Source organism: Atractosteus spatula, unplaced genomic scaffold (assembly GCF_055471065.1).
Source record: "Atractosteus spatula isolate fAtrSpa1 unplaced genomic scaffold, fAtrSpa1.hap1 Scaffold_115, whole genome shotgun sequence".
Taxonomy (NCBI): domain Eukaryota; kingdom Metazoa; phylum Chordata; class Actinopteri; order Semionotiformes; family Lepisosteidae; genus Atractosteus; species Atractosteus spatula.
The window spans coordinates 18,434-30,744 of NW_028296670.1; the positions used below are offsets into that span (position 1 = coordinate 18,434).

Here is a 12,311-nt window from a genome sequence, read left to right on the forward strand (position 1 = left end):
TCCACTGGGCAGGAGTAGTGGGCAGTCGCCCCAATTCTACCAGCGAGACCACTACTGGGTAGCCCTGGTAAGGGCTGTGGCCACCTGTCGCACCCAGGAGTTGCTCAGGCTCTGTATGTGCGCTGCCGGTGGGTTCAGTCTCTTTTAGGGTTAGCCGGCGCTTGACAAAATCAGTGAATGTCTGCCATGGTCTGTCCATCCTGCCCGCTTCTGACACCAATGTAACATTTTTCAGGTTCCCTCAGGACAAAGGACAAGTGGAGACATGATCGTAAACCAAGCGACGGCTTTATTCTCCAAACAAAACCACACAAAAACCAAACACAGGCTATACACACATGAGGAGACCGACAGAACACTTACACGTGGTTAGGGTGGTAACTCGTTAACTTCGGGCTATACACTTATAGAGCTATACAGGACACTAAAACTACTATCACAATATTTACGTATGCAGATACATATCATCCTGCTGACCCTCAGACTCCCCCCGGCTACAACTCCCAGCCTGCTTTGCGGTACTATGAGCGCCTAGGTGCGCTTCCTCCTCACCACTGGGCGAGGGCGTTAAGGTATTATGCTATTGGCTTGTTTGTTTATTACCAAATAGATTTACCGCTGTAAAAGTAAACTTTATAGTTGTGTTCAGAGGCTATTGGGAATCTTTTGCGTTTGCAACGTTTTTTAGGAACACGTATTTTGTTTGTGGCAATGTACACTTTGTAGTGTTAAACGGGGATTGCTGCCCCAGTGTCTCCAACCAGTTATTAAATCTCCGTCTCAGAAGAAATTATTGAGGGTACTGCAAAATGTGAGAAATTCCGAGACCTTCACAAATTCTTGAACGTTGTGCAAGTCCTGTATGGTCGCCATGTTTGTGGAGATCAGGGCAAGGCTGCTCTCATCACGGGTGAGAGCTCGCGAGAATTGTGATGTAGGGGCTGCCCTTCCTGCTGGGGTCAGTTGTAATGAACTGAAAGCAGCACCCCAAACTGGAATTCAGCCTTAAGACCAGAAGCAACAAATGTGGCCGCTGAAATTAGCCCCCTGTTTAACTTGAATTGTTTTTAGTGTTGACAGCATGAAGTCTGCAGAATAATTTCTTGCTTAGAATGTTTTTTCTTTCCATTTACAATGATTTTTTTTTCCTTTTGTCTGTTTGCATATCATACATCAGCTCCACTGTTATACTCCTGTTTTTTAAATTATTTCATATATTTTCTCCTGTGATTCCTCATTTGGTTACCTTATATTTCTTCATTAATTATGGGTTTTCTTATCCATTCAGCCCTGTTTGCTGGGTTGTTAGATGGTCTAATTTCCAGTTTCGTCTCCTATGTGTTCCGATCATTTGATCGCAGCTCGTCTGAAAAAGGTCTTTACACCCTGTATCATTCACACCACACTGTGTTGCAGACAGTAGCTGCGGTCACCCACTTTATCTGTCTCTGGAGCTGTAATCGAGAGCATTATCAGATATGGTATTTCAGTGTGGTTCGGTCATCTATCAGTTCATTTTAAATGGCAAATGACCCGCCTCATCCAGACAGCTTTCAAGGTCAAGGGAGTGAAACAGCAGCCCTCCCCGCAGGCCATCTTTGAAAAATCCCTAATCAGACAGACAGGAACAATGATATCAGATCCTTCCCACATCCTCAACCCTGAATACCAACTTCTTCCTTCGGGCAAACGTTTCAGGGTTCCCAAAGGTAAGTGAAACGGATACAAAGATTCCTTTGTTCCACTATGCATTACAGCTGTCAACACAAAAATGTCAAGGATAAACAATTTTGACTCTTACAACCCACCTGAGTGCAATATGTTTTTGCGATGTGTTATAAACGTTCCATGTTATGTGTTCTACTGTACATGTGCAATAGAATGATGTGCAGTGTTTTTCTTATTTTTTGTAATAGTGTAATGTGCAATGATTTTATTTTCTTCTCTCTTTTTGTGCATGCTATTTAAATGTACAGGAGTGCTGGGTGTCCATACAAAATTCCCTCAGGGGACAATAAAAGTCTTATCTCTTTGCTGGAATTTTTTTTTGCCCATCTGTTGAGAGAATTGAAGTGTGAAAGAGCGTGAGGTGTTAAAGTAGCTCCTGTCAGGTTTATTATATTGCTGTTGCTTTGTTTGAATATACTGTTATCTATTGTGGGAATTAAAAAAAATCATCTGTGTTAGTGTGGGTGTTGCTCTGTAAATGGCTGACTTAGCTTTTAACTCATCATTCTGTAAGGTACAAAACAGAGCAGAAGATATATAGGACTTTATTGATCCTGAAGGGAAATTGATGTGTTACAGCAGTCCAAGACAAGCCAAAAAAAACAGAAAACCAGACACCAGAATAGACGAAAAATTAAGATGCGTACAGCAATACAAAATAAATATTAAAAAAATCACTTAAATAGAAATATAAAAGACTCTTTTCACAGGTCCCAGGCTCTTACACAGTCGGGTCTCCCTGGGGGGCGGCGTTTATTTGAACATCTCTCCAGGCTCCGTTCTTGTGCCTGTGTCTTCTGTAAGTCTCTCTTTCAGCGAACTCAGAGCAAGAGCTGCTGCCCTCTAGTGGTTACTGAAGTAGGGGGACGAACTGACATCACCTCTTCATGTGGTTTAAGCAGCTGGAGTCACATTAGAACATCCCCAGATAGGGTGGACATAATACGGTCACTACTGTCATGAGTCTGTTATGCAGCTGTCGCTGGGAACATTTTAATATTTAACTGAAACTGCTTTCCAGTGAACATTAATACATGCATGAACTAATACGAATGTCATTTAGTAATGGCGAACTTCAATGTCTGTCTTTGTTCGTAGCTGTATTACAGCTGGTGAATGTAGAGCCATGTGCGATGTGAGGGCGTGGTGTGTGAGAGTGGGTTTTCAGAGATCATGGGGAGCAGAGCGATCTGAAATGAAGGAAAGGCACGTTTAACTGGGGTGTAAACCTGAAATGTGTTCGGTCACCTCTGAGTGTCAGTTGAATAGATGTGTCTTTTGTTATTTGGATGGGACTCCACCCTCTTGGCTCTCAGGGTAAAGCAGGGATATGGAGAAAAGGTTGTTTAGTCAAATGGAAGGGTACGTTTGTACCCCACCCCCACCACCCTTTATGTACAGAGGAGCCTCCTGTCCTGACTGGAGGAGCTCACCCAGGTGTGTCTGGAGAGAAGCCAGGGTCTCGGCTTCCACCACAGGGATGGGCGGCTTGTTCCACACCCCTGCCCCACTCTGTGTACAGAAGACCCTCCTGTCCTGGAGAAGCTCACCCAGCTGTGTCTGGAGAGAAGCGAAGGAATAAGCTTCAACAACACGGCCGGGCAGCTTGTTCCCCACCCCCACCACCCTCTGTGTACAGAAGAGCTTCCTGTCCTGAGTGGAGGAGCTCACCCAGCTGTGTCTGGAGAGAAGCCAGGGTATCGGCTTAAACTACAGGGCTGGGCAGCTTGTATCACAGACGGCAAAGGAATCAGACTGCTCCCATCGAGACCATTTTATTGTGCAGTTCCATTATTTCACACCATACAGATGGGGATCAGGCACATGAATTACACCGCGTGTGGGGGATCCCAAGTATGACATTGTGGAGCTACGTGACAGTCACCCCCCTCACTTAAGCTGTCCAAATACCATTAATGAACATAGTCAAAAAGGTGCATTTGAAATTTTCTGCAGTCACACTAGAAACACGGACATGACCAAACCCCCCTGCTGTAGACCAGCAACACCCTAGCCTTGATCCTAGTCTGCATGATAACCCCTCACCAGAACCCCAGGAGCAGGGAAAAGCAATTCCCATCCTCCATGACATCATAAATCACCACATGACATCATCAAGAAACTAGACAGATGGCCTAGCAGGGACCCCATTATAATGCAGGAAGCGCAGAGGCCGTGAGAGAGCTCTTCCCGGTCCTCGTGCTCCTGCCTCAGACGTCGATGGCCATGTCCTGGGAGAGGCTCGGCTGCTTCAGCTCTTGCAGGGCCCGGTCGTACTCCCTCTGCAGCTGCTCTGCAGACAGACTGGAGGGGCGTAGGGCCAGGAAGCTGTAGGCGTCTTCACAGTGAGAGAACTTCTCCCCCCCACTGGAGCAGCAGGCACACAGCACCTGGAAGGACTGCAGTGTGTGTGTGTGTGTGTGCGTGTGTGTGTGCGTGTGCATGCGTTGCATTGATGTAAACAGTACAAATGTGTAGTGTGTATACAGTATAGTTGGGTGTAGAGTGTGGTTGTGTGTATTGTGTATACAGATCAGTGGTGTGTAAAGTGTGTATGTGTTGATGTATGTAGTACGAATGTGCATGCATGTGTAGTGTGTCGTTGTGTGTATTGTGAATACAGATCAGTTGTGTGTACAGTGTGTGTATGTGTTGCGATGATGTGTACAGTATGAATGTGTGCGTGTGTAGTGTATATACAGTATAGTTGGGTGTAGAGTGTGATTGTGTGTACGCGTTGCGTTGATGGATATAGTACGAATGTGTGTACATGTGTAGTGTGTATACAGTACAGTGGGGTGTAGGGTGTGATTGTGTGTACAGTGTGTATACGTTGTGTTGATGTATGTAGTACGAATGTGTCTGTGTGTGTAGTGTGTATACAGTATAGTAGGGTGTAGAGTGCGATTGTGTCAGATCAATTGTGTGTATACATTGTGTTGGTGTGTACGTTGCGATTGTAGTCAGAATGTGTGTGGTGTGCATTTGTGCACAGTGTGTAGATGTGTGGAGAAAAATGGCAGTTATTAACTCTAAAATGAATGACTGTCCTAAAATATCGTAGTTTCCTTATTTCCAGCTACTGTAGACAGCTACCCATCTGACTGACGGAGGCTCCCACTGAAATTCGGGAGAGAAAATCACACCACCGATCTGCCCCTCTGCCCCTCCACCCACCTGCTCCGCCTCATCCAGGCTCTTCAGGTACTCCTCCTTGAAGTCCTGGATGTAATCCAGGAAGCTCTCTCCCGCCTCTGTCTTCTGCCCCAGGCTGGCGATGGCCACCCGGGCAGTGTCGCAGAAGTTGTGCAGCCTCAGCAGGATCTGCTGGACGCGGGACAGGCAGCGTTGCACTTCCTGCAGCTGCTTGGGCTTCCCGAGCTTCCCTGAGGGAGAGGGAGAGAGGGAGAGGGGTGGGCAGCAAGCAACAGGCACAAGGCAGGATTCACCCTGGACAGGACAGCAGTCCATCACAGGACACACACACACACACACACACACACACAGGACAGGATGCCAGTCCATCACAGGACACACACACACTTACACACCCTGGACAGGATGCCAGTCCATCACAGGACACACACACACACACTCACCCCGGACAGGACACCAGTCCATCACAGGACACACACACTCACACCCCCTGGACAGGCCGCCAGTCCATCACAGGACACACACAAACTCACACACCCTGGACAGGATGCCAGTCCATCACAGGACACACACACACTCTCACACCCCCTGGACAGGCCGCCAGTCCATCACAGGACACACACACACTCTCACACCCCCTGGACAGGCCGCCAGTCCATCACAGGACACACACACACACTTACACACCCTGGACAGGACGCCAGTCCATCACAGGACACGCACACACTTACACACCCTGGACAGGACGCCAGTCCATCACAGGACACACACACACACACATACATGCTGGACAGGACTCCAGTCCATCACAGGACACACACACACACACGCTGGACGGCCTGCACGCGGTTGAGCTCGGCCGCGTTGTCCCAGATCTCCCGGGCGAGGCGGTTGTCCTCCCCGAAGAGGTGGCGCAGCTCGCCCTCCAGGGCGCTCAGGCGGGCGTTGTTGCTCTTGTCGCTGTAGGCCCAGCAGCCGCCCTGGCGCCGCCTCTTCTCCGCCAGCTTGTCCTGGATCTGCCGGCCCACCCGGGCCTTCTCCTCGCTCAGCCGTGCCAGCCGGTCCTTCAGGGCGTGGGCCTGTGCCCGCAGAGCCTCCGCCTCCTGCGTCTTCTTCTCCCTCTCCTGCTGCTCGCTCTCCCGGACCGCCTTCACGTCGCTGCAGGTGCTGGCCACGCTGCCATTCAGGCTCTCGTACCTGCGGCCAGGAGAGTGAGAGAGAGAGAGATAGTCAGGGGTTCATCCAGCCGGTGACAGAGACTAGACTAAAGAGAGGGTCCCACACTGACAGGCCGGTGGAACTGAGTTTCTTCAGTCTGAAGGGAGTGTCCCACACTGACAGGCCGGAGGAACTGAGTCTCTTTAGTTTGAAGGGAGTGTCCCACACTGACAGGATGGAGGAACTGAGTCTCTTCAGTCTGAAGGGCGAATCCCGCACTGACAGGCTGGAGGAACTTTTAAGTCTGAAGGGAGTGTAAAACTATCTGAAAGTGGTTGAAAGCGGAGAACAGAAAACACCTCTTTGCACAAAGGGTGGTGGGGGTGTGGAACAAGGTGCCCAGCTCTGTGGTTGAAAACTGGCTACTTTCACACCATTGCAGCCTCGGATCCAATAACCATTAAAACAGGCTAGACCAGTTAGAAATGAAAAAGAAGACTTGGCCCTTCTTATGTTCTCACGACAGAGAAAAACGAGTGCCTTGGGGGGGGGAAACGAACGTGAGACTTGACGTATCGTTCAGTAGCCTTTATCCATTTGCACAGCTGTTCAGTTGTACCCTTCCACCTTGAGGCTGACTGAACTCTGATTAAAATGATGAGAATGATACTTAACCCTCTTCCCCAAGAGAGCATCAACAGACCCAGCAGCCGCGAGCTGGAATTCCCCAGAGGAAATAAAGATGTGTACTTTTCCACGACATTATGCATTATATCCTTCTGGATCAGGGTCTTGGACAGCTCCAGGCTGACCCGGGCCGCTGCGTTTGCTGGTCCCTCACCGCCTGCCGAATCGCTGGGAACACCCGTTTCATGACGTCGGTCCCCACGTTGGCGCACTTCGGGGGGGAAGAACCAGAAATGAGAGAGAAAAGTAAAGATACTTGTTCCCCACCCCCACCACCCTCTGTGTACAGAAGATCCTCCTGTCCTGACTGGAGGAGCTCACCCAGCTGTGTCAGTACAGACGTGCTGCCTCCCCCCCCATCAGTTTTAAATACACTTCCAGGCAGTGGTCCACTACACGAGCATCACTATTAGTGCTGCTGGGCCAGCAATAATGATATTTAAAGGGCGCGTCGCCTACCTGTAAAAACGTAGCCGCCGTGGAGATGCACAGCTTGCGCGACTCCGTGCCCCGCTGGTGGACTTTGGTCTCCAGATCCGGGTACAGGCAGAGGCTGAAGTAGGACACCTTGAACAGCACGGCCGCCTTCTGCACCACGGAGACCAGCTCCTGGAGCTGGATCACCGACTGCACCGCGTGGAAGCCGGCCTGGACTGCGGGCGCACGCAGGCAGAGAGAGAGAGAAACCGGACAGGAGGCTGTGTTAAGAAATCTGCCGCGGGCCATAAGATGGGAGGGGAGGAGACCCTTCAAATGCAGCTGCTTCGGCCGCTGCAGGAAAAGCTCGTCCCAGCAGCAGGGAGGAAAGAACCGGGAGTTTGCGCCGTTCCAGAAGGGGGAACCACAGCGCTGTTTTCACTTAAATCCAAAAATAAAAATTAATTTTCTAGAACATCGATGAGGAAATGGTGGTAACCAAGATCTAATAAGCGGGTCTTTTAGTAGTAACGAGTAACTTTTTTTACTTGTTGTTTGAGGACGCCTCATTGTTGAAGAGAGCCGAGCGGCTGATAATTAAGCCCTTTTCCGCCAGAGGGCGCCCCAAGTCCTATCAAACTTCCATCAGGTCTATGCGTTCCCACAGTTAAGCCATTTTGACATAAGGAAGAGATTCCCGAGGACAATATAACCACCCGCGGCTGTTTTGGGGGGCATTCATTTTCGATTTTGTAAATTAGATCTCACTTGACGCTGCTCAAGAACGTCATCTTTGATTTTCTCAGACTTCCGTCTTTATAATATAACGGGATGAGAAGTTCTTTCGTTTAACAGCGTCTGATCTTTAAGCCGACTTGTCACGCACATGGCATGCAGTCGGTGATCCTTTTTTCGACCTCGGAGGTACCAACACACCTACCTTTGTTCTCCGCCATTTTTGTTGCTGATCTTCTTTACTTCTGGAAAAGAGAGAGACGGAGATCAAAATGTTTTTTTTTTTAATAGCTTGGTTTCTCCCTCCCCCGTCTTTTTAAAAAATGTGTGGTAAGTATTTGCTCTTCCTTTCCTTGCAACTCTGTCACCCTAAACGTCACCCAGGCGAGGCTCCCCACTAGTGGGGGTGGAGGGGATCCCCATGACCTGGAGAGAGCTGGAGAGTCCGGAAAGGCGCTATATAGGTGGAAGGGGGTTGAATAATATGAGCTGCACCCCCCTTTTGGGTAAGATTAAACTTTTCCAGGGTCCTTCATTATAGGGGCGGCTCCGACGTGCGTGTTTGCGTCTTCGTTCGTGAATATAGGGTCGCTGGTGTGTTTCTGCCGGTGCCTCGCTGTATCTAATGAATTAATTCCTTATATACAAAGGAGCGGAGGGCGGAGCGCGGAGCGGTGGCTCTGTAGCTCAGGATCTGCGCCTGGGGCTGGAAGGGTCTGCCGGTTCTGCGCTCTGACCCCCAGCTTCTCTCTCCCTGTCTGTGTGTCTCATGGAGAGCAAGCTGGGGTCTGTGAAAAGACACATTCCTCATGCAAGAAATTGTATAGGGCTAATTAAAGTAATCTCATCTTATTTTATAGCTGCTGCCTCTACCGCGTTTGCTGGGGATCGGAGTGAAGTTGCAAATTCTTACCGAATGACAGTTCTAGTGCTCTTCACACGAGACAGGGGAACCCGAAAGAAAGCCACGCGCGTGTCCCTTTTTAATCCTCATTGCGTTACGCATCGGTCATTAAAACCCCCCACAGACGCAGATCTGAACCTTTCTGATTGGAACAGGAACCCCGACACACCCACAGCCCTGCACCGTGAAAGAATGCAGCGCGGGTTCATTCCACTCAGAAAAGCAGAAACGGACACGCTGGGTTTTTTTTTCTCTCCACGTTTCGGCGTGTAGTTAACTTTTAAGCCTGCTTAACACACACACACACACTGGACAGGACACCAGTCCATCACAGGACACACACACACACTCTGGACAGGACACTAGTCCATCACAGGACACACACTCCGTGCTCGCGTAGGATCGGCGCGTCCGTGTGACCCTGGATCGTGGATTAATATCGGCGTACCCACCCCGACACACAATGCAGAGCAAAACCCGCAAACCCGCAGGCCGGCCCGATCAAGCGCGGAGAGATGGGCAAGCTGATCGCGCGGGGCAGCAGCCACGCAGAAGAGGACCGAGCTCAAATACGCACCGAGGAGCTGCTGGAAACGCGCGGAGCCGGCTGCATTGCTGAAGATGGTCTGATCTTCGCGGCGGAAAGGAATAAAAGCGTGCAAGAGGAGGAAGAGGGGGGCAGGTTGGCGATACACACCTGTGTGCGCGCGGCCCCGCCCCTCGAACCCCTCACCCCGCGCGACACGCAGCCTTTCCTGCTGAAACGGGTGATTTCTGAAGAGGTGGGAGTTTTCCAGGCAAGTCAAGATAAGAACAGGCGTCGGCTTTCCCCAACCGTCCGTTGTCCAACCCAGCTGTCCCAGTGGGCAAAAGACGTATAATATACGTCTATTAAACGCATACCTTAGACGTCTAAATGTGGTCTGCAATTCGTCTAGAATGAAATTCTAATATACGTCTAAAGTTATACGTCTATGTTTAGACGTTCATTATACATAAATGGTTGGAGTTCTATTATACGGATAAATTTAGAGGACTATTATACATATATGGTTGGAGTTCCGGATAACTTTAGAGGTCTATTATACGGATAACTTTAGAGGACTATTATACGTATATGGTTAGAGGTCAATTATACGGATAACTTTAGAGGTCTATTATACGTATATGGTTAGAGGTCTATTATACATCAAAGATAGGTTTTATAGGTGTAGAAACAAACCAAGCCAATGATTAGGTTTAGAAATTTATTCTGAAAATACACATTCACACCTGAAACATATGTATTTCAAATTATACATTGTATACAATCAATCAACAATCAACATATGGGCAATAATCATAAAAAACACAACTAGTCTTAAACTTCAGCTACAAATTCTGGTAACATGGCAATATACAGTATAGTAATGACAAACACAAACTAATTACATTAACACACTAACTCAAAACCACATTTTGATTCAAATATACATTTTAAAATGTACAACTTCTATATTTCCAAGAAAAAAAATATTACAATGGAAGTTAAGACGATTTTTGTCCACTATTTGCAAACCCTGTCTAATTGTCCTAACAGTTAGAACCAAAAACCTATTATTTTCAGTGTCCAGATCTCCTGGCCCCCTGCCTTGCATATGCATTCTTCAAGTAACACATTGCGTGCTCCTTTATTTCTTTTTCTGTTGATGTAGGGTGGGACTTCAGCAACTAGGAGTATACGGCACTCTGCACAGTGTACGAAGTAAATTATTTTGCAGTAATTAATTTATTATATTTACTATATTTATTATACACGTGTAAATTAATTACTGCAAAATAATTTACTTCGTACACTGTGCAGAGTGCCGTATACTCCTAGTTGCGGCACACACGATACATACTGTACAGTAAAAAGCCTCAGGCACTGTGTTAGATGTGTTTTCGACGTTATATATGAGTTTATTAATGTCGTCGATTTTACGGTTGCAATTCGACGTTGATTATACGTCGAGGCGACGTATATATACGTATAGCCGTATTTTCGCCGTGAATATACGTATATTCGACGAATCAATGCCCACTGGGGTGTCTCTCGGGGCGCGTCCCCAGTCTCTGTCGCGTCCCGCCTTTCACTTGCATGTGAACACACCTGCATCCACGAGGGGCCCGTTCAGCCCGTGGGACCCTTCCGCCCCGTTTGCTGGTGAAGAATTAATTGTTCCGAGGAGCTCATCCAGCTGTGTCCTGAGAGAGGCTTTAACAACAGGTTGGGCAGCCTGTTAATAATAATTAATAACTCCTTACACTTCTATAGCGCTTTCCTGGACTCTCCACTCTCCAGCTCTTCCCAGGTCACGGGGATCCCCTGTAGCCCCACCTGGATGATGCTCCAGTCCACTCAGTACACAGCAGCTCTCAGTGGGGAGGAGAGCAGAGGGATAGATAGATACTTTATTGATCCCGTGAGGGAAATTGCAGTGCAACAGCAGCTTTACACAGACAACACAGCCACAGTGTAACGAATGATACAATAATAATAATAGTACAATACATACAATACAATCAGTACAGTGAGGGGTGCACTAAAAGAGTTACTCACAGTCCGGACACACAAAGAACAGAACAGTATGCAGAAAAATCGTATCATACATATGAATATAAATATAGATGTAAATATAGATATAGATATAGATATAAATGTATTGCACGGGTCCCTGGCATATATTGCACAAAAAACGGTTGTAAACGGGAAAAAGAAAGAGAACAGATGTAGCAGTAGATGTGTAGATGCGTTCAGTCCAGAAACAGGTCCCTGTCAATGTTGCCTCTGCCCAGACACAAGGTGGATGCGTTGTACATTCTTATGGCAGAAGGCAAGAATGACCTCCTGTAGCGCTCCCTGTCGCACCGTGGATGAATCAGTCTACTGCTGAACGTGCTCTTCATTTCTACAAGCCTGTTATAGAGGGGATGGGAGACGTTGTCCATGATGGCCTCTAGTTTGGACACCATTCTCCTCTCAGCCACTACCTCCACTGGGTCCAGGCCAGACCCAATGACAGAGCTTGCTCTCCTGATGAGCTTGTTCAGCCTTTTAGAATCCACTGCTCTAATCCCAGGGCCCCAGCACACCACTGCGTAGAAAACGGCGCTCGCTACCACCGACTGATAGAAGATATGTAGCATCTTACTACATACATTGAAGGACCTGAGCCTCCTCAAGAAGTAGAGTCGGCTCTGTCCCTTCTTATAGATGGCCTCGATGTTCTTAGACCATTCCAGTCTATCGTTGATGTGCACTCCCAGGTACTTGTACGAGTCCACCATCTCCACGCCACTCCCATGGATGTAGACAGGAGTAGGTTTGACCTTTTTTCTCCTGAAATCTACCACCAGTTCTTTTGTCTTTGTTACATTCAGTTCCAAGTGGTTCACCTCACACCACTCCACAAAGCTGCTGACCAGTCCTCTGTACTCCTCCTCCCGCCCACCCTTGATACATCCCACAATTGCAGAGTCATCTGAGAACTTATGCAGGTGGCAT

At 48.2% G+C, this 12,311-nt stretch overlaps 1 protein-coding gene across 1 annotated transcript; it reads right to left on the minus strand.

Annotated features, from left to right (window-relative positions):
* Positions 1-3,490: 3,490 nt before the first annotated feature.
* On the minus strand, positions 3,491-10,922 carry LOC148809753 (uncharacterized). The gene is made up of 7 exons (XM_088909210.1): positions 10,917-10,922; positions 9,363-9,639; positions 8,087-8,126; positions 7,189-7,382; positions 6,793-6,940; positions 4,906-6,081; positions 3,491-4,590 (listed from the first exon to the last, which is right to left on the minus strand). The coding sequence occupies exons 1-6, from the start codon at positions 10,920-10,922 to the stop codon at positions 5,691-5,693; spliced, it is 1,056 nt and encodes a 351-aa protein (XP_088765336.1). The 3' UTR covers positions 3,491-4,590; positions 4,906-5,690.
* Between the last annotated feature and the right edge of the window lie 1,389 nt (positions 10,923-12,311).

What these genes read in the sequence shown, in the direction of transcription:
- LOC148809753 (XM_088909210.1), bottom strand. An exon ending in CGGCGGCTACGTTTTTACAG is followed by an intron (nt 6,941 to 7,188) that starts GTAGGCGACGCG and finishes TCCCCCCCGAAG; the next exon opens with TGCGCCAACGTGGGGACCGA. An exon ending in ATGCATAATGTCGTGGAAAA is followed by an intron (nt 6,082 to 6,792) that starts GTACACATCTTT and finishes TCCTGGCCGCAG; the next exon opens with GTACGAGAGCCTGAATGGCA.